Genomic DNA, 25,766 nt, shown 5'->3' with positions numbered 1-25,766 from the left:
GTTAAACCCAATATAAAACATTTGTTATCAGTTATTATTTTACATAATGTGTCATTGTTTATTAACCAGAACTATCTAGAAGTGACAATGTCCCAGCTTCAGTATTTTTAAAATTGTCCCGAGCTCTCTTCTCTTGTTGAAGTCTGCTGCAAATGTCCCTGTTCAGTCACGTCCAGAAATGTCCCTCGCTGCTTCATAAATGAAGCCCGAGATTCCCAGCAACTAGAAGGCAATTCCCAATATCTTATACTACCTTTCTTCCCCTTGCAAGATTACACCCCACCCAGAGCTCTGATTAGGTCTTCAAGGAGCCCCCTGTCTGGATATGCATACATGCAGCTGTCCAGTTGAGATTCTGTCACTTCAGCCTCCCGGCCTGCTTTCATTGTCCTACCCAACAACAACAAAAATCTTTCTCTTCTTTCTAGCTTCCACCTGATGAGGAGACTTCCTCTCCACATGCTCCAAGTGCAAGTGAGGATTCCTCACAGGCTGATACCCACCACAAATATGAGCTGTCAGGTAACTACATTGGATAGATGGGAAGCAGGAAGGGCAACCTATGTGGATCTAGTGGAGAATGTCATTTAAAGTTATGAGCATTTCACCTATTGTTATTTTCTTCTCAGAATCAATGAAAAATGAAGCTCAAGCTCTTTTTGAAAACCAGCTGAAGGTATTTTATTTACTCTTTGCATATGTACAGGATGAAAACAGCCATTCTTTGTTTTGCAACTGATCTATAGGCAAAAAAGCCAGACTTAACTACAGAATCCCATTCCAACTCATCCTGATGGGATTAATTAACTTTTATGGAAACAATGGGAAAGGGAAGATGGGGGAATTTAGTGGTGGGTTCAGTTACAGCTTTGCTAAAGTTAGGAGTTTATTTTTTTGTGCTCTTTTTTTAGCCAAGGTCCTCCTGAATAATTATTTGTATTAGATACATCAAAATTACAATCAGACAGGTAAAAACAAAAAGGCAGCAGTATGTCTATAATTAAACATGAAAAATAACATAACTAAAACCAAAGAGAAACAAAACCTCAGTAGCTGCAAACAGGTGTGGGAAAAGTACTGTTTACTATTAATCTAAAGGAATTGCTGAATTTTGCTTGATGGTGATGCCACTGCCGAGAAGGTCCTGGTTTTTAAAACGCCCTCGGTCCATATTCAGATAGTACAGTTTAGATGGGGAAGATGTTAGCATGTTCTAAGCATGTTCTCCTGTGCTCTGCTTTGCATGTTCAAGCATGGGTTAACTTCTTGTCTGTTAGCCAGGGACTGAGTAAGAATATCTGGTCCCGCCTCCTTCTTTGTCCCCACTGAGCCAATTGTTTTACTCAGTCGAGCCAAGAAGAACACAAAATATATTCCTCTACTCAATTTTGGATAACAGGCAGAAATTTCCTTTGGATCTATTACCGTATTTTTCGCTCCATAAGACGCAGTTTTTTTCCTCCCAAAGTAGGATGAAAAATCAGCCGCGTCTTATGGAGCGAAGAGGCAGGCAGGGAGGGGGGGGAGGCGCAAGCCCAAAAAGCGCCTTCGCCCCGGACAGCAGCCGCCGCCGACCTCTTCCTCGCCCGCGGATTGGCAGGAGCAGGCCGAGCAGAAGCAGAACGTCGGGCTCGGAGGGGCGACTTCTCCGGCGCGGGGCGGGGGCGCTTCTGCTCGGCCTGCTCCTGCCAATCCTCTAAAATCTAGGTGCGTCTTATCAGCAGGTGCGTCTTATAGAGCGAAAAATACGGTAATTTTTATTTCTCTAGGAAGGTGTGTGTGCGTGGGAAGCCTCCCTGCCACCCTGAGATTGGTATTACTGTTATATGGAGGGCAGGTATTGCTTTCGAGTGTTCACCGCCTTCACTGTGTTGAATATGTTTGGGCTCTTATTACATTTGGGGGTGCTTGTCCGGGGTTCCGGAAAGGCGCCTGCCATTGAAAGAGCTGGCCATCAGTGAGTCGGGTTTCCCACTCACATGGCTTAAAGAGTGCAGCATGGAGTTTGAATTTAGAGCCTCTGGTCATTTGGAGACCTGATAGGACCAATTACCTGAATTCTCTGCACATGTGACACTCAGTGCTGCAAAATTTGTTTCTAGAGCTATTGCGGCCAATGTCACATCCTGCAGGCTGTTGTGGCTTTGCCACTGGCAAACTGATATGAAGCCTAAATGGCGCTTGGCTGTTGCACCCTTTAAAGGGGGCAATCTTTTTGGTGAATCATTGGATCCTATTCTAGCGGGGACAAGAGGAAGGTTTGCCTTCCATTTGCAGACGGACAGATCATCGTATGACATCTTATTTCAGGAGACAGCCAGTTTGCCAGGACCCAGGTCCTAGTGGTTTCCAAAATCAACAACCCGCCTATCCGGGTCATATCGCCCCATGGACAGGTCAGGGGGTAGAGATAGAGGCAGACAGTACTTCCAGAACAGGAAAACATTTCAAGGATCTGGTAACTTGCCCTTTTGCAGGTTCAAATGACTCCCCACACCGGCACCCCTATTGTTGATCGGCTAAATTGATTCAACCACTAGTAGGAGGTTAATACATCAGATTCCTGGGTGCTTCAGATAGTAAGTCTACGTCTTACTTTAGAGTTCACCACCATTCCACCAAGACGATTTATTTGGTGTCCAGTATCCACCAATCAGGCCAAAAGTCGTCCCATGGAAATCGAAATCCAGCATCTGTTTGATATAGCCACCATAGAGACGGTACACTCAGGGCAGGAAGGTGGAGGGTTTTACTCCAGTTTCCAAGAGTTTGTGGGTGAGAGCCAATTTAGATTTAAAACTACGCAACCTTCATTTGGCATACAAAAAATTCAAGATGCAGTCTTTGAAATCAATCCTCAGTTGCATCAGACCAGAAAATTAACTGACATCCATAGATTTAAAAGTGGCCTTCATTCATGTGCCCATTTGATCATAGCACAGAAGGTTCCTAAGGTTCTGGATTGCATGGATGCATTATCAATGCAAGGCCATGCCGTTTGGCCTCTCGTCCGCCCCTCACACCTGCACCAAGATGTTAGCATCAGTGATGGCCTCCCTCAGGGTGAGGCCAATAAGGCCCAATGATATCTGGACGAGATCATCATCCAGTCATCCTTGCCTCTGCAGGCTCAGAAACATCTTTGGGTCACCATCAGGGCCTTACAAGACCATGGGTTCTCTGTGAACAAAAATTATCTGGTCCCAACCACCAGCCTTCTTCATCTCAAGGCAGTAATCAACATACAGTCTTGTGAGGTATTCCTGACCCAGGAGCAACTGGAAACCAAAGTATTCGACAAAGTAGATCAAAACCTACTTCTTCGTAAGTAGGGAAAAGTCCCTAATGGCTCAAGAGCATTGGAGTGCATTGGACTTGACAAACAATATCAATTGATCAGAGCTGAAAGCAGTTCGTCTCACTCTACAACACTTCAAACATCTAGTGGTAGACCAGCACATCTTAATTCTAACCGACAATGTGATCTCCCGGGCTCACTTCTGTCGCTAGGGGGGCACTCAGTCCAATAGTCTCATACAGGAGACAAAGATGACCTTTTGGATGGAGTACCACATCCGTTCCATCAAGGCAGAAAACATCTCCGGGAGAGCAAATCTTCATACGGATTGGCTCAGCGGAACCACAATAGATCACTCAGAGTGGCGCCTGCACCCAAATCTGTTCAAGGATCTGTCCCAGAGATTCGGTCGATCGGTGGTGGACCTGTTTGCCCATCCATTCAACACCTACTTTCCCCAGGTTCTTCAGATTCACAGTGCCAGGGGCAGAAGGGGTCAACATTGTTCACGGCTTGTGGCCACAGGGACTATGTATGCCTTTCCTCCTCTCCCGATCATTCCAAGAGTAATAGAGAAGTTACTGCCAGAGAAAGAAGAGGTGCTCCTTGTCACCCCACATTGGTCCTATTACCCTTGGTATGCGGATCTGGTCAGTTTCCAGTCCTTGGAGCTTCCCAGACTACAGGATATCTCTCAGCCAGGGAGCAGTGCTCCATTCAGATTCCCAGTGGTTACAACTCACTATATGGCCCTTGAAAGGGACATCCTGAGAAAGGATAAGTTTACGGGAGTAGTGATCAGTACCATTCGGGCTTCCAGGAGGGCACCCACCAATCAGCTATATAATGCTACCTGATCGGCATTTTGTCATTTCTTCAATGCTCATGATAACATTCAAACTTCAGCATCAGTACCACAGGTTTTGAGTTTTCTACAAGAAGGGTTGAACAGGGCCCTACACCCAACACCCTTCGTAGGCAGTCAGCAGCATTGTCAACTGTTTTGGTCTTTGAAGGTCTTCAGTCCTTGTCTCTGCATCCTAGGTTTGTAGTTTCCTCAAGGGAGCAGTTAATCTGAAACCACCAATGGTACACTGTTATCCATCCTGGGACCTCACTTTGGTCTTGCAGGCCCTGACTGGACAACCATTTGAGCTGTTGCAAACCTTTATGGTTGTCTTCCTGAATTGTGCATCTTTCATTCTGATAGAGTGATTTTGTGATTGGACCCATCCTTTCTTCAGAAAGTTAATTCCTTATTTCATAGGACTCAAGAACTTATTCTTCCGGATTTCTGCCCAAATCTGGCCTATTCTAGGGAGAAACTGTGGCATGCATTAGATGTCAGAATGGCTGTCTGTAGATATATCAAACAAACAGCCATTTTTCACAGATCTGAATCCTTATCTGTTATTTCAACCAACATCGATGGGTCAGAAAGTCTCACTTTCTACTGTAGGCCACTGGCTAAAGCATGTATCGCAGACTTATGAAATCAAAGCTGTTCCTTTGCCAGGCCACATTACTGCCCATTCTACGCAAAGTGCAGCCACTTCTACGCATGGGCCACACAGACATCCATTGAGGACCTTTGCAGGGCGGCAACCTGGACAACTCCATCACCATTTATTATGCACTATAAACTTGATTACTTTGCTTTGGCAGAAGCTTCATTTGGTAGGAGAGTTCTACAGAGAATTCATTCCACCTCAGGAACCCTGGACCAGATCTCTTCCTACCCTTGAGACTTATGCTTGAGGACATCCTATGCTTGGACACGCCAAACGGCGCACAGGAGAATGAATGCTGCTTTACCTTAATGTTCTTTCTAGGTGTGCTGCAGGAGTGTCCAACTCACCCTGTGGCCATTCTGGTCCAGGCTATGAACATTGGATATCTATTTAACTACCTACGTCTATGTCCTCGTAAAACAACTGGTTCGGGGCCAAGGAGGAGACATGGCCAGATATTTCTTACTCTCTCCCTGGCTAACACAAGAAATTAACCCATGCTTGGACACTCCTGCAGAGCATATAGAAGGACCATTCAGGTAAGACGATATTCATTATGCCATAAGAGGGGGTGTTTCTGCATATAGCTTTTGCTTTCCCTGCAACCATCATCTTTGGAGGCTGTTGCAAGTGCTGTTGTTGGGAGCTGCATCTTGGCTGGGTTGGCTTGCTAGTCTTTTAATCCTGTATTTCGGGATGCTCAGGGTGAAGAGGATGAGGAGGATGGTGCCAGCGAGGCTGCCAGTTTGGAGGAGCCCAAAGAGGAAGATCAGGGTGAGGGATACCTCTCAGAAATGGACAATGAGCCCCCTGTGAGTGAGAGTGACGATGGCTTCAGTATCCATAATGCACCTTTGCAGTCTCACACGCTGGCTGATTCCATCCCCAGCAGCCCTGCCTCCTCACAGTTGTGAGTATCAATCAATCTCCAGCTACTTAGTAGATACCCTAATGCAAACTCCAGCTGGCTGAAAGCTAGATAATAGTTTTGTCCCTTTGTACCATAGTCTGTAGTGTGTATTAATTGCAACCTGCCTAATTTAGAATATGGTCTAATGAGTTGCTGATTTCTAGTGGAGCCTCATGATTAGACTCCAGCTTCTAGGAGAGCAGCCATCCTTTTTTTTTTGCAGGAAAATGTAAAAGAGATGGGGATTCCCACTGTGGGTCAGAATTAATTACTAGATCCTTCTTTATGTGCTTTACTTCAGGAAGTAAAGCGCTTGTATCCTTTTCTGAAGAATGGCTTTTCCTGTCTTGCTCTAGCTCTGTTTGCAGTGAGGATCAGGAGGCTATTCAGGCACAGAAAATCTGGAAGAAAGCTATTATGCTGGTTTGGAGAGCAGCTGCTAATCACAGGTAAATCAGCAGCCTTGGAACTTGCCTCGGTTCTCTGGGAAAATAGAAATAGGAATTTGTATGTCATAACAGGCGTCATCTTGAAAAAAAGCTTATGTCGTTGTGCAGGAGGATGGGGTGGAAAGAACCTCTTAATTGCATACTTGCCATTTGCAACGGTTATCAAATATTTTATATAGAGAGAGTGAATTTATTTTTATTATTAAAATGTTTTTTAAAAACCCTGAAGTCTAGACTTAGCCATACCGATAGGAGCCTTTAGCATATAGTCTGGCAGTCTCTGAAGCCCCCAAAGTCCATTTTTTACTTTAATAATTTCTTTACCGAAATGTTCTTATCAGGCAAGTAGAGCTACATTAGAAAATGCATGAAATGAATTAATTTTGGCAGAAGCTTTCAAAAGCAGTGCATATCTGGTGTTCAGAGGTTAGCACCTTTTCTTCATGGAGCCACATCTACTTGCCTTTTGCATGCTTGCTACTATATAGTACAGCTTTGCTATATTGTATTGTATCACCTGGTGCAAATGTGCACTTCTGTATTTTTTTTCTGGAATTAATTTCACAGACTTTCGGGCTGCCATTTTTCTTCGTTATATGGTATATTGAGCAAATAAATGGGTAGTACTGTATATTAGAAAAGTTTGCCAAGCTTCTTCAGGTGGCCATGAAAGCCAACTGGTTGACCTTGGACCAGTCACTCTCTTTACCCAACTCACCTCACTGCCTGGGTTGCTTTTGTGGGGAAAACAGGAGGAGGAAGGTGTGCTGGATATGTTTACCTTCTTGAGTTATTTGTAAAGATAATAAAGGTGAGATACAAATAAATAATTATGTTTATTGCCTTGGGACTAATATGTCTATTTTCAGACTAATATTTCTTGGGACTAATATATCTTCTTTCAACAGATATGCCAATGTCTTCTTACAGCCCGTGACTGATGATATTGCTCCAGGCTACCATAGTATTGTACAGAGGTTAGTATTTGTTTTATATTCATATTGAGCCACCTATCAGTGCTAGTCCTCAGCTTGCTATTGCTTTTATAGTCTGCCCTGGGGCCCATTCAGTCTAACAATAAAATAATAGAGGAAAACATAAGAACACAATTAATTTAAGTGATACTCTGATGCTTGGAGCCTACTCATAATGTGTTATTTTTAAAGCATTTAATTTTAAGCTTGATTCTTTTGCAGGCCAATGGATTTGTCAACAATTAAAAAAAATATTGAGAATGGGTTGATCAGAACCACAGCAGAGTTCCAACGAGATATTATGCTGATGTTCCAAAACGCTGTCATGTACAATAGCTCTGATCATGATGTTTATCACATGGCTGTGGAAATGCAGCGAGATGTCTTAGAGCAGATCCAGGTAAAGGCCCAAAGTTAATGTCTCCATTGAACAACATTCTGATTTGGCATGGGAGATGTTAATGTTTTTAGGGGAGTGGCCTGTTTTTTCTGGCATTGTTAATGTCTCCCTGGCATAGAATAGAAGACTATTTCAAAGCAAGTAAGAAGAATATAGGGTTAAAAACAAGCTAATAGTTTCCAATATTACGATGCTATTCTTACTATCTTGGTAAGAGGAAGAATAAAACTTTCTATTCATTCTGAATTCTAATTCATACTGTGCAATGGTCTTTTTTTTTTTTTTTCTTTAGCAATTTCTAGCCACTCAGTTGATCATGCAGACGAATGAGTCTGGAATCAGTGCAAAAAGTCTCCGTGGACGAGATTCTACTCGGAAACAAGATGCTTCGGAGAAGGTAGGACCAATAAGAATGTATGAATCTTGACTTTAATATTATCATGGGCGTGGGAGGATTTAAAGCAGCTTTTGAAACCACTAAACTGGTGTTTTGATATTTAAATTATTAAGACTTTCCTGTCTAATAAGTATCCTATAAATTGGAGATTCCTGGCTCTGAATATAAAATATATGAAACAGTGACTATCCTTACAATTAGGAGCTTAGATATTTTGTATTCATACTTGTCAAATTCATTTACTTCTTCTATTTGTTTCTTAATAGGACAATGGCCCCATGGGATCCCCAGCATTTCTTCTTTCTCTCTTTGTAAGTACAGTACTTAACAATCACAATTACAATAAAATTGGGAACATTGAATACATGATAGAGGCCTTCCTAAAATGTTAGGAAAATTCTAGCTCTTTTGTTACTGAAATCTAAGAAACTATCAGTTCTGCTTTAAAGTGTTTTAATTGTAAAATAGATATAGATGCTTTTGTCAGTTTTGGGTGGAAGACCCTGCTATGCTTTACATTTATAGTTTTGTATTAGATATGGTAGTTTGCATGTAGTTTGTCTTTAGCATTTTGAAAAGGCAAAGTGGGTTATTGAAAATAAATAAAATGAATGCAACTTAATAATATTTTGATCTGCGGCGCTTTACATTGTTGTTCTTTACAGGATATTTGGTATTTTTATAGATTTAATAGTACAATAAACCTGCAACAAAACATTTAAGTGGTCAGCAAAGATTAATACAAATATTTTAATATGGAATCATTCCAGTCGAATTATTAATCTTCCATGAACATAAATAATTTGACTAGAATAATTTAAAAAAGCAAACTTTGTTAAAGTTTGGATGGAGCCGATTTTGTCTGGACAGGGAATTCCAGAGGGAGCCAATTATATATTTCAGAAAGTTCTAAAGAATTGAGGATAAATGCTGAAGTTTTAGTTGAATCCGTAGCAGGAGAATATCTGTTCAAACCCGAGTTAATTATGTAATGCTTTGGATAATTTTAAATCAATCATTAAATTTTAACCTAACTCCTCTGTAAGGCTGTTGTTAAAAAGAGAATGGCAGATAAAAGTAGCCCTGATCTTTTTAAACAAACAGTTGACAAATTAAATATAAAACAGAACTCATTAATTCAATTCTTAGCAAGAAAATACCTGAATTGTATGATGCAATAGTACTTTTTAAATGTTTTCAAACATGACTATAATTTGAAAATGAAGGTAATTTGTGTAAATAAATATTTTATTTTTTAAAAACGGCAAGTAGAATGCTAGTTGTGCTCTAAAAATCATACTTTGTTAAAAGATCCAAGGTTTTATGTTGTAGTCTGTTATTGTGTTCAGTTTCAGTTTCTCTGCCTAATAATTATTCCTACAGATTGTAAGTGCTATCTGTTTCAGCCTTACTTCCCATTAGAACAGTGTTTCTTGTGAAACTTGTGTATGTTTTTTTTTTATTCATTCATTCATTGCATACTGTTGCAAGCAGGGGTGGGCTCTACTTGCCTTCCCTACGGGTTTGCATTGCAACCGAAGTGCATGTTTTGCCAGCAGCGGCGACCAGAGAACTGGTTCGGGGGCCTGGATAGCTGGCCATCGCTGCCAGTTTGGCGCACTGGTGCAAATTTCTGCCACGGGTACAGGCAAAGTGGTTCAAACTGGCAGCAACTCACCACCAGTTGCAAGGTTTTGCTAACCTTGCTTTATGGATTATGTCTTGATATATCCAGTCTGGAAAAAAGTAATGTGTGTAGATGATATGCATGTACCTGTTTGATGAATGATCTTTACCTTGCATATTGTGGTGTTCTAACTATATTTGCCTAGCTGAATAGTTGAAAACTAATTTTTACATATTGACTAATTTTTCAATTATAATTAGGTGGCAATATATTTCTTTGTTTAAATGTTCAAGAGCTTCAGAATATAGTGTTTTTGGAAAAACTTAAACTTTAAATAAGTGATGTAAAAATGCAGTATAACATAACCATAGCAAAGCCTAAAAGCAATAACAGAACCCAATAGATAAATTTTCATGGCTACAGTTGGAATACATTGTTGATATTTGAAGTTGCGCTGATATCATGTATCATTTTTACAGTCATTTATTTTTAATTTTGTTATATGTAAAAGAAAATACGATAAACATTTATTTGTTGTATTGAATAGATTTATTCCTCACATATTTAAAAAATGAAAAACATGTAAATATACTTTAACTTGCTTCCCTTTACAGAGAGGAAATTTATTCCTCTCCAACCATACCTGTTTCATTAAGGGTTTTTGCTTTCAAAGTTGGTATTCCATCATTGCAGTCCTTCAACCACATAGTGGCGTGATTTAGATACTTTCCTAAACCTATTTTTTTTAATTAATCACCATTTTTTGGATTTTCACAACATGCTACACTAAAACCAAATTAAAATCGATTAAGTTTAATAAAATGGGCTTAAACATGGATTCTGACTAAAATTAGGGGGGGGAACAGTAAAAGTAATTTGACAATAAAACAGTTAGCAAAAGAGATGGTGGGCTAATCATTACTGGATGTATTCCAGCAAACCGTGGCTATCTACTATAGATACTTTAATTTGAATTTTGTGCCAAATAAGATATTGGTTTCACTGCCTCCTTTCAATTCTAAGAGTCTGACTCGTGAGAACTAAATTTCTGAGATGTATAGCATATATAAATATCAAAACTAAAATACAGTGGTTTGTTTGTTCCTTTCATGGGTAATCAGGGCATCATTGTCTCTCAATACGCCAAAAATACATTTTGACAGGTTCATCCTCCAGCCAAAAGAATAGGGTTGAGGATATTTCTAATACTTATCTATTAAGACAGAAACATGAGGACAGGCAGCCAGATGGAGAGGGCAGCAAATGGAAGTAAGCTATCTGATTGCCCTACATTCATGGAGAGCCGCTGTGAGGAGATGCTAGGGAAAATAGTGCCAGGGTATTGCATCTGGAAGAGATCTTCTGTAAAGAGCAGCAGTTGATCAGGTATGTTAGACAACATCCCTTCTGTCCACTTGCAGAAATGAGAACATGTTGTTCAAATGTAAGAAAAATAATAAGCATAATTTCCAATCGTCCCCAAACATGCCACAATAGATATTTCCCCCATTTGCTCCTGAGCTGACATAGAAACCCCACAATTCCACTCCAGAAAAGAATGCTCTGTGTTATAGGAAGGAAAGCAGTATTGTCAGACTAGGTGCTGAGTCTTTCCTGCTAAACACAGATAGCAACCAAGCCTTTGCGCAAGTCCTTCAAGTAACAGTGTTTTCCCTTTTCCTTTGCATTTTTAATAGGATGGGGGAACTAGAGGACGCCGTTGTGCCATTGAAGCAGACATGAAGATGAAGAAATGACGCAAAATCAGGAGACACCCCAGGCTTTGGCATCTGAATGAGAATTCTCCTGATTCTGAATGAGGCACGGGCTCCTGATGGCCATGTGTATTAGTGTGTGTTGTCCTGGAATGGGTAACTGGGAATATCCCAGGCCCAGGAGAACAGTCCTCTGCCTGTTCTAAGGCAGTTGTAATCAGGTCCTGTGAGTGTTCTGATTAGCTAGCAACTGGTGGCTAGTATGTATTGTAATGTGATGTGTACAGATTTTTTTTATGTATTTGTGGATTGTAAATGTGTATAATAAATTGTAGAGAATCAAGTATAGCATGGCATGCTGGCTACTTTCATTTTTGTACTTTACTACTTTCAGGCCAGAAGATCATCGTAGACATTCATTTCCCTATTATTTTTGGCTTCTGAATGTAATCATACATTTTTCTTGTAGCAGCAATTCATAATGATGCCTCATCCTTGGCAAGTAATAGCACAAATCAGTCACATTTCATAATGAAGAAAAAAGATGTGATTGCAGGCAACTTGGCTTCTGTCATAAAAACTTGGAAATGTTAAATTACACAGAGCCAGTTTGGTTAAGGCACTAGGCTAAAAAGCAAAAAATCAAATCCTTCCTTAATCATGAAAGTCAGTTGGGTGACCTTGGGCCAGTCATCTTCTTTCAGTCAAACCCACCTCAGACGGTTATTGCTGTGGGGAAAATAGGACGAGGATGGTGTGTTGGATATGTTTGCTGCCTTAAGCTATTTGTGAAAATAACAAAGGCTGGATATAAATAAATGTTTCCCTTCAACTGGGTATGGCAGTAGTACAGTCCAAAACACAACAGCATTAAAACTTCAGATGTTCAGTTGAAAATGTATTCAATTGTTAATGCTGTTCAGCAAACTCAGTTATCTGGACAATCACAAAATTCAAGAAATAAAAAAACAACAATGTAATATTGTAGTGCACAATAACTGTTCTTCCTGTCTCAAGGAAGTTAAGGTTTCGGGCTGTGACTGCGTGTTTTAATGCTGCTGTATATTTTAAAATCACTCAATCCTGTGCTGCTTGAACATCTGTTTCATATCTCTGAATCATAAAACAGTCTGAGAAGAAAGCTTGATTGATGTTATCTCCATAATGCGCCAGGTTTCTCAGTTTGTTGGGTCTGTCTCGCCAGCCCCAGCCTTCTAACTTTTGTTGCAGTTGTCAAATGTAAGCCAGACCAGATAAGATAAAGATCAACTGAACATGATCTTGCAATCAGTCTTTTAGTAGCCACACAAACATTTCCGGGACGTTTAGGTAGGACATGGGCTCAAGTGGCAAACTTCTCTAACAACAAAAAAATGTCAACAGCATAGAGGCCAAGGGATCATTCTTTTGCTATAAGCTTGCTATAAAGCAGGAATATTTTTAATCTGCTTTGTGGAACTGTTGACATTTTTTTCTTAAAAGAATATCCATGCTAAATAAGATTGAATCATGCCCCATACCGTATTATGCCTTCTGACTGATATTAACTTCATTCTAATCTTTTGCATCTTTTCCAGTTTTGCTTAATTGAATGGTGACGCCCACGTTTTACACATAAATAGTTCCATATTCCTGGTATTAAGCTCTTTTGCATCAATTGAGCAAAACAAGGAAGGAGTAAACAGACAGTTCTTTCAACTTCTTAGAATAGAAATGTTCTTTATGTAGAAATAACTATCTGCAAGTACATTGTGCATTTAATTGACTGCTGCTGGTAAAAGCTATTGACCACTATATGTTCATTGAATGAATTGAGTAACATTAATGGCAATATTATTTTAAATAGTTGCATAGTATTTGAGTCTATGTATTATATAGACACCACAATTAGGACATTGTTATCTGCACGCTAAATCAAGCTGAAAATACAGTTCAGCTTTTACTCACTGGAGTTTCATGTGTCCTTGGACACATACCTAACGAAACCAAGTTTCAGGACCAGCCATTATGTGGTAGAAATCTATTGAATGTTATATAATTATATATATGTATATACATACATACATACATACATATATAGAGAGTGGTACCTCTACTTAAGAACGCCTCTACTTAAGAAGATTTCTAGATAAGAACCGGGTGTTCAAGATTTTTTTGCCTCTATTTAAGAATCCAAGCCCGGAAAAATTTCCCAAGAAATTTGAGAGCGGCACAAAGACCCGGCCAATTTCCTGCCATTCCCCCTTTAATCCCAGCCATCTCGGGCTTTTCTGGGCTGCCAGAGGAAACATAGAAACATAGAAGTCTGACGGCAGAAAAAGACCTCCTGGTCCATCTAGTCTGCCCTTATACTATTTTCTGTATTTTATCTTAGGATGGATATATTTTTATCCCAGGCATGTTTAAATTCAGTTACTGTGGATTTATCTACCACGTCTGCTGGAAGTTTGTTCCAAGGATCTACTACTCTTTCAGTAAAATAATATTTTCTCATGTTGCTTTTGATCTTTCCCCCAACTAACTTCAGATTGTGTCCCCTTGTTCTTGTGTTCACTTTCCTTTTAAAAACACTTCCCTCCTGGACCTTATTTAACCCTTTAATATATTTAAATGTTTCAATCATGTCCCCCCTTTTCCTTCTGTCCTCCAGACTATACAGATTGAGTTCATTAAGTCTTTCCTGATACGTTTTATGCTTAAGACCTTCCACCATTCTTGTAGCCCGTCTTTGGACCTGTTCAATTTTGTCAATATCTTTTTGTAGGTGAGGTCTCCAGAACTGAACACAGTATTCCAAATGTGGTCTCACCAGCATTCTATATAGCGGGATCATAATCTCCCTCTTCCTGCTTGTTATACCTCTAGCTATGCAGCCAAGCATCCTACTTGCTTTCCCTACCGCCTGACTGCACTGTTCACCTATTTTGAGACTGTCAGAAATCACTACCTTTCAGTGACACATAAGGAGGCTTTGGCAGTTCAGAGCGAGCAGAACATTTTCCTTTCTCTGGGCACTTGGACAGAGAATAAACGTCAGAAATGCTCCCTTCGCTCTGGGCAGCTGAGGAGTCACCACAGTGAAGGAAAGGCGCTGGTTACAAAGCAAGCGAGCGAAAGGAGAGGGGAGTCCTTCAGCATGGGAAGGAAGAGGCTGCAGGTAGCAGCAGCAGCAGCCTCGCCGCCTCAGAGTCCCCCTTCCTTTTTTAAAGCCTTAAAGTTTTGGATTTTTTTGATTCACCTCACTTCACCTTCTTCCTTTAGCAGCGACTCTCCTTCTCCTCTTCTTCCTCCTCCTCCTCCCACCCAAATTCCGAGATTTTATTTCTTTCCTAATGGGTTTGCATGCATCATTTGCTTTTACATTGATTCCTATGGGAAAAACTTGCAACCTTTGCCTTGTAAGGCAGAGAATTAACCTCTAGGCTACAGTATCCAATCCCTTCAACTCTGTACCAGGGAAGGGTTACACACTTTTTTGTGTTGAATCACCCTGGTATATTGAAGGAACATCACAGGTATATTGAAGGAACATCAAGAATATATATATACTCTTGAATGCAAATTGATTATGTGTATCAAGTCGTAGATTCTTAGTGACAGTATAAATGACAATCTCTTTATCCTGGTTCTTCAAATATCGGCATACCCATCCTTGCGACAGTCAGATCTTATCTGCCATGCTTCTGCTTCATCATCATCTGTTTCCTTCCATCTTTCCCAGGATTATAGATTTTTCAGAAATCTACATCTATATATAATATATCCAAAATACATTTGTTTGAGCCTGGTCACTTCTGGATTGATTTATTCTATTATCCATTTGGTTTTTTTGACTGTCCTTGATGTTCTCAGGAGTTTTCTCCAATACTAAAATTTAAACATGCCCACACTATTCCTGTCTTCTTCAAAACTCCAATTGTTGCTTCCAGAGAGTATCAGGGAAATCTGTCAACTTGCATAATTCTTATATCACAGCTACAGGTGCATCAGAGCATCTTTTCCGAGGTCTTCATTGTTGTCCTCTCAAGTATTAGTTTGCAGCATTTTCCTTGTTTGCCAATCGCCTTTTGTTGATAATTGGATCATAAAATACTGGGTAAGGGTCTACCACTTCAAATAGTTCATGGTCAGTTTTAATGGTGATTGTTGTATCTCTTATTGTTTGTAGCCATTTTTATATTGAGGTTTAGACCTCTTTTTCATTGCGTTCTTTGATCTTCATTGCTAAACTTGCATTTTGAATAGGGTCATCAGCACAGTACTGATTACTGATGCTTCCAGTTTTAAAACCACACTCTTCATCGTCCAATCCAGCCTCCTTCAATAAATATATTCAGTGTATTGGTGGGATAAACAAGGAAAGGGTAAAAGATTATTTTATTCTTTTGCTGACCTGAGACTATCTGCAAAATATAGGCAGTTGTTGATTTACGACAGTTCATTTAGTGAACACTCAAAGTTACAACAGCACTGAAAAAAGTGACTTAGGACCATTGGTCACACGTTGCAGCATCCCCATGGTCACATGATCAAAATTCAGATGCTTGCTTCATATTTATGACAGTTGGAATGTCCTAGGATCATATGCTCACTGTTTGCAATGGGGAAGCCAGACTCAACCCAACAGCCATTTTACTAACTTAATAAATGCAGTGATTCACTATTCACTATGGCAAGAAAAGTTGTAAGATGGAGCAAACTCACGTAAATGAATGTTTCACTTAGCAAACATAAATTTTGGGCTCAATTCTAGTTGTAAGTTGAGGACTACCTGTAGTCGGAAAATGCCCGCCATGCATTGGCATCCTTCAGTCTCGAAAGACCATATTCCTCATGGTGGATATAGTTAATGACAAAAGTATCAATTTAGCTAGAAGCCCACTAGCAAAGTTTACCCCTACCATCCTTGTTAGCACCTATAGTTTTGTCTATTGTCCCAATTTATTTTTCCTTGTTTCTTTCAGTGTGTGAGTATGTTGAGGCACATTTACAAATAAAGCATTGAACTCCTTCATTTTTATTTTCCAAGAATATTGATGCAACCCATGTAGATCATTATATCTGAGGGTAATAAGACAAAGGCCACAGAGTTTTTTTCATGAAAAGGAATAATTGTTATTAGGGAAATAATGACAATTCTCATCTTAATCTTTCTTTGAAATGCATTGATCTCAAGCCTCACTATTAACAAATGGCTTTCTTCCAGGTTTCAGCTTTTCTATATGGCTGTCGTGGAATATTATATATTTGAAACATGAATGTGTACAGATATACGTATTTAAAGCATACATGAGATCATGAATCTCAATGATTTTGGGCAATTAACAGTAAAGAAAATATAAAATAGAGTATGGGTAGTTCCTGGTTTACAACAGTTCATTTAGGGACCATTCAAAGATACAACAGCCTTGAAAAAAGTGACTTATGACCAGTTGCTCCTGGTTCAGCTTGGTTCTGCGAACTGGAAGCAAAAGCGGTTGTGGGAGATGAGAGACAGACCGAACAATACAGAAGAGCTGAAGGCCACTATTGAAGTATCCTGATCTTCCACAACACCTCAGCAGTGCCACAGGCTTCCACACCATGCCACATTGAGTCAGTAATTGCTGCAAAAGGGGCCCAAACCAAGTACCGAGTACATATGTATGCTTATACATTTCAGGGGTCTGGTTTTGTTCTATGTACAATCCTTGTTTTATTGATCGCATGTAATATTCTAATTTTCTGATATTGTGGATTTGGGGTTTACATGAGCTGTACCCCATAATCATCACAATGATGACAAATCACAGCTTGAACTATCTTGCCTTGCATGTAATGAGTCTCTCTTATATATCATGTTTCACCCTTTATGTTGCATTACTGAAATAAATCAACTTTTGCATGATATTCCAATTTTTCGAATTCACTTATATGTACACACCAATGCTACATATTTATAATGGTTGCACTGTCCTGGGGTCATTTGATTCCCCTTTTGAAACCTGACAAGCAAAGTCATGGGGGAAAGCCAGGTTCACTTAACAACCATGTTATTAAGATAACAACTGCAATGACTCACTTAACACCTGTAGCAAGAAATGTAATAAAAATGGGGACAGGATTCACTTAAAAACTGTCTCGCTTAGTAATAGAAACATTGGGCTCAATTGTAAGTTGAGGACTACCTGTACAAACTACACAACACAATTGAAGATCCAAACATTTTTCTATTGTGAGATATACTGATAAAATTCTCTCATGAAGAAATATATATTTCAGGGTCAACCAATACGCTGGACCCAATGTCTAAGGAAAAAGTACTTCAGTGTTCTCTGGAAAGCTAGGAGGGTTGAGAGTCATCTATAGCAGAGGTTTTCAAACTTGACAACTTTAATATTTGTGGACTTTAACTCAAAATTCTCCAGCCAGCATAACTGGCTGGAGAATTCTGGGTGTTCAAGTCCACAAGTCTTAAAGTTATCAAGTTTGGGCCCCCCTGGGCTATAGGGAAGGCTGTTTCAAAGAGCATACACTGTAATAGAGAAAACATACCTCCTGGGTCCAACAAGATGGCATTCCAGGAATCTGGGAGCATGCTTGTTCTGGCCAGATACGGTGGGATGAAGTGAAACCATTGGAAACAAGTGCTTTCAACTCTGAATTATACTGAGCTTTATTAATGCACCTTGAGTTGCACCTTGAAACTAATGCTGTTTCTGAATCTAAATGGTCTTAATGCGGAATATTTTACAGTAGTCCAAAAGGCCAGTGGTTTGGAGAAAAGCCTCCCAATCTATTAGCACTGTGTATAAAACAGTTGGATTGGCAAGATATAAACAAGCTAACAATGAATGTTTATATTGAAGTACTATAGCTTAAGAGATGGTGTTGCAAATTGCTATAAGAGGGAGCCAGAAAGCATGAGTCCGCGGAGAGGGGTGGCATACAAATCTAATTAATAATAATAATAATGATGATTCTCTATGCTCTCTCTGTTCTTTCTTCTGATTCACTGTGACTAATGTAGCAAGCTCTGTATTAGTTTGATGATAGTTTGATGTATTTATAAGCTGTAATGTATGTCTGATGTGCAAGACAAAGTAAGGCTTGTAATATTATTATTGTATTGAGAGATATTGACTGATTTGAATGTGTATGACCATACAGTTTAACTTGACTACAATATTTCTAAAGCAAACACTATTATATACACTTTAATGTATCTGGTTTGTATGACTGAATCATTATTCATATCTCCTGGATATCTGCTGGAATTCCACGTTTCCATTATGCGTGTATATCCTTGATAAATCAGGGGTCGCTCTGCACACTCCTTAAAAAAATGGGCATAATTCACATACAAAATGGATTTGTTCCAAGGTTCTTCTGGCCATGGTTGCTGCTACTGACTTCTGAAACAGAAGCCCTGAGTCCAAAGGAACCCCTGCACACATACCAACTTGTTCATTTTGTATGGGAGATTGCTACCCTATTTAGCACCAGAGTTGGAGCCGCCTGGGAGACCCTAGCCTAGAATGCCTCAAAGGAAAAGAAGCAAACTGCATTAAGTCACAAACCTTTCTCTCTCTCCCTTTTTAGATGGGTCACGTGTGGACCTGGCTGGAATCCAAAGAATACTTTTCTGAGTCTGAGAAGAGCAGCTGCTGCGATTCCCTCTGTAGTTCTCCGGATTCTAGCTTAGATCTTGATTTAAAGGAATTGAGCACCTGGAGGGAAACGGAAGAGGATACTCAGGAGAAGTTAGACGAGAGCAGTAGCAGCCAGGAGGCAACAAGCCAGCTGGAAGCCGGTGACTCTACAGCGTGGGAATATGCTAACGAAGGAGAGCAAGATGAGAGTGGGAAATGCAAAGAGGATGCCCTCTTGAGGTTTCTGTCTGAGGTATAGCAGCTAGTAGCGAGGACTTTATTTGTTTATTTGTTTATTTTATTTATTTGTCAAATATGTATAGAATAGTAGTAGTTTGTATAAACATAAGTAAAAAGTAACGATAGGACAATAGGGTAGGGATGGTAGGCACAGTGGTGGGCTTATACACGCCCCTTACAGACCTCTTAGAAAGGGGGGGAGACATCAACTGTAGACAATCTAAGGTTAAAGTTTTTGGGGTTTGGGGAAGAAACCTCAGAGTCAGGTAGTGCATTCCAGGCACTGATCACTCTGTTGCTGAAGTCGTATTTTCTGCAGTTGAGTTTGGAGCGGTTTACATTGAATTTGAATCTATTACATGCTTGTGTGTTGCTGCGGTTGAAGGTGAAGTAGTCACCTTCAACCTTCAACACTTCAAGTGGTGGGATATGATATTGCTTTCCTCCGGTGGCTGAGATTAGAGTTCTCAGTAAACTAGGTAGTCTGCCTACAGAGGCAAATTTCAATAAGGATAGAAAGTCAGGATGTAAATGGTAAAGACAAGCAAAGATTTCATATTTTCCACAATTTCAAAAATAATAAGTCAAGTAATGGTAATAGTAAGTCAAGTTATTGACTAATAGTAAGTAATAGTAAGTAATAAGTAAAAAGTCAAGTTATTGACTAATAGTAAGACTAATAGTAAGTAATAGTAAGTCAAGTTATTTATTTGTCAAATATGTATAGGATAGTAGTAGTTTGTATAAACATAAGTATGCTTATATGGAGCCTAACTCTTTTTTAAATACATCAAATACATTCATCAAATAATTACATCAGCATAAACAAAGCATAGTAAAAAAATCACCAAAATACCTTGCTTTGGCTTCATCTGAATCATTTCTATCAGTCTGGGCTTTTATAATCTTTTCACTCAGCCCTCCTTTCCCTTCTCTACCCTTTCCACCCTCTATCTCCTCCTTCCTTCCTACTTTCTCTCCTTCTTTATTTACCCTTCCCTGAGTGAAATATTTCTAGTTCTATCAATCATTTATTGAAACAGACTGGCAGTTTCTTTCTATATTCTTATAGTCTTGCTTTATTTTATTTTTATGTTATTGTTTTCAATCTTACATTAGAATTTATTTTGGGTGTATAACCTTTATCAGTGCTGTCTCCCTGCTATTCTTGTCACCTGGGCTATTAATAATACTTCTGATCTCCCCCTTTTTTCTTTTTAATCTTTACTCAATCACTTTTTCTAATTAAATTTCTTATCCAGCCACACATAAAATTTCACTCACATGATATTAAGAATCTTCTTTATCTCTAATCTTCATTGTCAATCTGTTCATTTCTGCGCAATCTAGTATCTCCTTTAGCACTTCTCATTATTTTTCTCATGCAACTTTGAAAAAATCCTTATATTGATTTTCATTTGGTGCATATATTGCCACTTTTGCTATTGTCAGCTTAATGCCCTTTGGGCAAGACTGGCAACAACTCTTAGAGCTTAGTCAACAGATACCTGCTGTACAAATCCTGGAGGGTTGGAGGAGAAATTAGAGAGAAGTTAGGGATGTCGTCCCAGTGTCACTGCAAAATAGGCTCATTAAGAAGAAAGAACATAATATCTGAAAGAAAAATAGCCTCAGGTGTGCTTTTCTGAGAGTGGTTTTAATTACAAGCCTCAGACGTTAACTTCTTACCTTCTGTTCCAGGTGAAATATTTAATGGAGCCCGTTCGTGTTAGCAAGCCTTTCTTGGCACAGGGAACTCAGGTTTTCTCTGGTGCTGGCGAGCAGAATGGAAGGCTTGCCATGGCTCACAAAGGTGCCATAAAAGGATCACTTGTAGCCAAAGAGGAAGAATCAGGGCAGGAAAATCTTTCAGAGATTTTTAAAAAGCAAGCTAAGGAGAGAAGGGGAAATTGGGCACTGCAGGTCTTGGAAGGTCTGCCGGTCGTGAACCTCGAAGCTGAGGCCATGGAAGGACTTCCCAGTGAGGAGCCTGGTTGCTCAAAGTTTCAGGATAGCCAGATTGATGAGGATTTAGGAAAGACAGTCACGCACTACCTGATGGCCAGTACGGCAGAAACGGATGTAGACGAGGCCTCAACTTTAGAACTTATGACACAAACGCCTTGTGAATGGAACATACGGAAGAAAGAGATGCCACCAACTAGAATGGTAAGCTATGGCTTGCTCTGAACAATGTTTTATAAGTAGATCAATTACTTGGATTGGATGAACAATGGAGAATCTTATCTTTTGCCTTTGTGCTAAATATCCAACTCCAAAGCTATGAATCAAAAAAGGCATTGCTTAGCTGCTCCCTCTTAAGTATTTTTTGTGGAGAGTAAAAAGGTTTTTAAAATCCCTTGTAATTTCCATGTTGAGGCAAACCAACTGTATGGGAAACACTCTCATTTCACTAGATGAAAGACGAAATTGTGTTCTTTTGAAAAGACAAATACAGTGATACCTCATCTTACAAACGCCTCGTCATACAAACTTTTCAAGATACAAACCCGAGGTTTAAGATTTTTTTGCCTCTTCTTACAAACTATTTTCACCTTACAAACCCACCGCCGCCGCTGGGATGCCCCGCCTCCGGACTTCCATTGCCAGCAAAGCACCTGTTTTTGCGTTCCCCTCCATTGGAAACCCCACCTTCGGACTTCCATGTTTTTGTGATGCTGCAGGGGAATCCCTGCAGCGCAAAAAACGGGCGCTTCACTGGCAACGGAAGTCCGGAGGTGGGGTTTCCCAGCGAGGGAAGCCTCAGTGAAATTGCAGCATCGCAAAAACAGAGGTCCGGAGGTGGGAGGGGAGCCTCAGGGGAATCCCAGCAGCGCAAAAACGGGCACTTCGGCTGGCAAAAGGGGTGAATTTTGGGCTTGCACACATTAATCGCTTTTCCATTGATTCCTATGGGAAACATTGTTTCGTCTTACAAACTTTTCACCTTAAGAACCTCGTCCTGGAACCAATTAAGTTTGTAAGACAAGGTATCACTGTATAGAAAACCCAACCAGATAAGGGAACTAACTAAGGGAAAATGAAAATAATAGTGTGTTAGTAGTGGGATAAAAGAAAGTGAGAGCAAAATGTTTGGTAACTCAGCTGGATGTATTTATTATTCTTTTATATATAAAATTACTAGTTGTGTTTTCATTATTAAAGGTAATTCCAGTGGGGTGCAGAGTCTATTAAAACATTCATGATTTAACATAATATAGGAAAATTGTACATATGTATGTATGTATGTACGTACGTACGTACGTATGTATGTATGTATGTATGTATATATGCTGCTCAAAAAAATAAAGGGAACACTTAAACAACACAATATAACTCCAAATAAATCAAACTTCTGTAAAATCAAACTGTCCACTTAGGAAGCAAACCTGATTGCAATCATTTTCACATGCTGTTGTGCGCATTCAACTTTGTACAGAACCAAGTATTCAGTGAGAATATTTCATTCATTCAGATCTAGGATGTGTTATTTGAGTGTTTCCTTAATTTTTTTCAGCAGTGTATAAATATTAACATAAAAAGCTCTAAAATGCAGGACAGTAATACCCATAATACATAAATGAATACAAATATCCTAAACACCAGGGACTCCAAAATCTAAGGCACTAACATTATCAACATCTGAACAGGAGAAGAATCCCCCAACCAAACTGCTTGTGTTGGAAATGATTGTTTTGGATTGCTTCATAGATTTGGTACCTTCCAAAGAACTTCCTAAATATAATCTAGATCGATCAAACCAGCTAGACAGTGTTTGTATGTCACCATAAATGACCTTGTGAAGATTAGTTGCAGATTCAAGGACAATTCAATTCAATTTGCAATAAACTTGAGGTAACCAATGCACAGATCACTGTGGCCAAATTATTCTTATCAAGGACCAGTTGCCTTGAATAGCAACTAAGAGCTGGAAAACATTTTGTGTCACAGAGACCACTGTGTTTCCACCAAAAATGATGGTTCTAGAAGCATCACCCCCAACTCCCACCACTCTGATTACACACTTGCTTTTTAGGGAGAACACAACCCCACCTATAGCTTCCTGATTTCTAAGTTTGGAACTCATACTGCATTTCTGACATTAATACCCTCGAAAATGTCCAGAGATACTTCACCAGAAGAGGCCTTCACTCCTCTACCCGTAACAGAATACCCTACGAAACTAGACTTACAATCCTGGGTCTAGAAAGCTTAGAACTAAGACGCCTCAAACACAATCTAAGTATTGCCCACAAGATCATATGCTGCAACGTCCTGCCTGTCAGCGAATACTTCAGCTTCAACCACAACAACACAACAGCCCACAACAGATACAAGATTAATATTAACTGCTCCAAACTTGACTGAAAAAATACGACTTTGGTAATCGAGTTGTCGAAGCATGGAATTCACTACCGGACTCTGTAGTATCATCCCCTAACCCCCAACACTTTACCCTTAGACTATCCATGGTTGACCTCACCAAGTTCCTAAGAGGTCAGTAAGGAGTGTACATAAGTGCACCAGAGTGCCTGCCATCCCCTGTCCTATTGTCTCTCCTATATCTCCTATATCTTCTCTTCTATACCTATATCTTTTCCTGCTGATCTCTCATAGTTATATTTCACACCTTTATTTTCTCCTCTATTCCCCCTTTAATACATTCTACCTGATTATATCCTCTATAACCCTCATTGTGTATTATTGTGTGTTGGACAAAACAAACAAACAAAAACCAACCAACCAACCAAACACACACACACACACACACACACACACACACACACAAATAAGGGAACTGCCATTTCATAAAGCCTCCCTCTGACTAGGATTCAACCTCAGCTACTTGGTGTTCATTTAACTGCACAACCAGATAACTCAATTGATAGTATGGAGAATTAGGATAGGATATTATCAGCATACTTCTAGTTTAACACTTCACCCCAAATCTTATAATGAAGAGGTGAGAGGGAGGGAGGGAGGGAGAGAGGTGAGTGAGTGAAACAAACAAATAAACAAACAAATCAATCAATCAATCAATCAATCTTTGGGAACCTTAAAGCCAACTATAAGAGGCTGAGTTACAGTTATTCTATGTCTGCATCTGAACATATCTGTATAAGAAGGAACAGAAACATTACCATATTGTCTTTATAAGGCCGAACAGGGCTCATTCAACTTCATGAACTAAAACTGAACCCAGAGTGGATGAAATAAAGGAATAATCCATTTCTTTCCAGAGTACCTGCAATTGTACAGTCTTCAGCCTTTCAAATAGCTTTCCTAAAAAGCATATATTAGCTAAGGAATGGTAGTTCTTAAGAGCTAAGGAATTTATAGTTTTTAATTTTTTTTAGGGGTGAGCACTTGACCAACTCCTTTAGGTATTTGGCACTACTTCTCTCACAGAAGTGCTATTTTCCATGCTGGAACTTCATGGTTGAATTTCATGGGGGTTTGGGATTCCTATTGTCATTTTGTCAAGAGGTTAATTCCTACTATGTGATCATCAGGAGGTGACTGTGGAAAACACGGAAGATCAAACTGAAGATTGGAAAGACAGCGATTTCCATTTGAGTTATAGCAATGACGACTCTAGTCCTTATGAAACACCTCTAATAAGCTCTCCTTCCACAAGTACAGCCTCCCTGCCTTTGTAAGTAATGATAATATGGATTTTGAATGGAATTATATCTCTACTTAATGCCTGTCACTTTAGGTGAAATGGCACAACCCTATACCTATCTATTGAGAAAGATGTCCACTGAATTCAGTAGGATAATCCTCTTAGATAAATACATATTGCAGCCTAAAACTCTCTAGAAGAGGGACAGTTGTGTTGTTTTATAAACATTCTGTTGGATTAGCGCAGGAATCAGAGTTGAGGCATAGAACAGTTCAGCACCTTTATTTAAGCAAGTAAGTTGAGCAATACAGGACTGGCGGCAAGTGGCAGTGAAGGGTTTCCCTGCATCTTGGCCAACCAGTGATAGGCATTCAAATCTGCCATCGCTATCTTGGCCAATCAGCAGCAGCTATGCAAATTTACTATGTACGGCAGTACAAACACATTCTAACCAATGAAGGAGGGAGAGTATCAAGAATCTGTAGTGAAGAGTACTATTAGAAAATGACTGTTTTTCTGGAGGGTGTACACCAATAGGCTGTATGCAACTGCTACAAACGTTTTGAATCAAAACCATTATGTGGATTGGTTGAGTTGTACAACTCTCTTCAGTAAAGGAATATGCTATTAATAGGTTTGATAGCTGAATTAACACATTTCATATGAATTTTTTAAAAAGTACTATTTGATTATTACATTTCTACTCCGCCTATCTCACTGATACATTTATTTATTAAATACTGTATATTGATATAACTATCCAAATGTGACTCAGCTAGGCAGGTAAGTAACACATTAAATAATAGGAAAAATCATATTGGTAAAGTATAAAAAAATCCCACAATGGCCAAATAAAATAATTGGCAAAAAAAATCTGTCACTGAGCCATCTTACCTTCCATCTCTCAAGCACTGCAGCACATCCTGGTCTTTGAAGTTTCACTTTCACCAAAGGCCAGAGGGTAGGTGCCAATCTTATCTTCGGGGGT

At 39.5% G+C, this 25,766-nt stretch overlaps 1 protein-coding gene across 4 annotated transcripts in view; it reads left to right on the top strand.

Annotated features, from left to right (window-relative positions):
* The window catches only part of BRD8 (bromodomain containing 8), a 47,878-nt gene that overhangs the window by 15,311 nt on the left and 6,801 nt on the right, over positions 1 to 25,766 (top strand). For 3 of the 4 annotated variants that reach the window (XM_070738809.1, XM_070738808.1, XM_070738807.1), the window contains 9 exons: positions 429 to 522; positions 630 to 676; positions 5,514 to 5,719; positions 6,076 to 6,168; positions 7,077 to 7,145; positions 7,365 to 7,542; positions 7,835 to 7,939; positions 8,206 to 8,250; positions 11,264 to 11,629. In XM_070738809.1, coding sequence (XP_070594910.1) covers positions 429 to 522; positions 630 to 676; positions 5,514 to 5,719; positions 6,076 to 6,168; positions 7,077 to 7,145; positions 7,365 to 7,542; positions 7,835 to 7,939; positions 8,206 to 8,250; positions 11,264 to 11,323 — 897 coding nt within the window. In that variant the 3' untranslated portion in view covers positions 11,324 to 11,629. Of the gene's footprint in view, positions 1 to 428; positions 523 to 629; positions 677 to 5,513; positions 5,720 to 6,075; positions 6,169 to 7,076; positions 7,146 to 7,364; positions 7,543 to 7,834; positions 7,940 to 8,205; positions 8,251 to 11,263; positions 11,630 to 18,862; positions 19,166 to 20,853; positions 21,322 to 24,665; positions 24,809 to 25,766 lie in introns of those variants that run through there. The other variant, XM_070738811.1, reaches the window with a different exon arrangement.

Source organism: Erythrolamprus reginae, chromosome 2, assembly GCF_031021105.1.
Source record: "Erythrolamprus reginae isolate rEryReg1 chromosome 2, rEryReg1.hap1, whole genome shotgun sequence".
NCBI lineage: Eukaryota > Metazoa > Chordata > Lepidosauria > Squamata > Dipsadidae > Erythrolamprus > Erythrolamprus reginae.
Note: the sequence above shows the minus strand (reverse complement) of the source record. Positions and strands in the feature narration are given on the sequence as shown.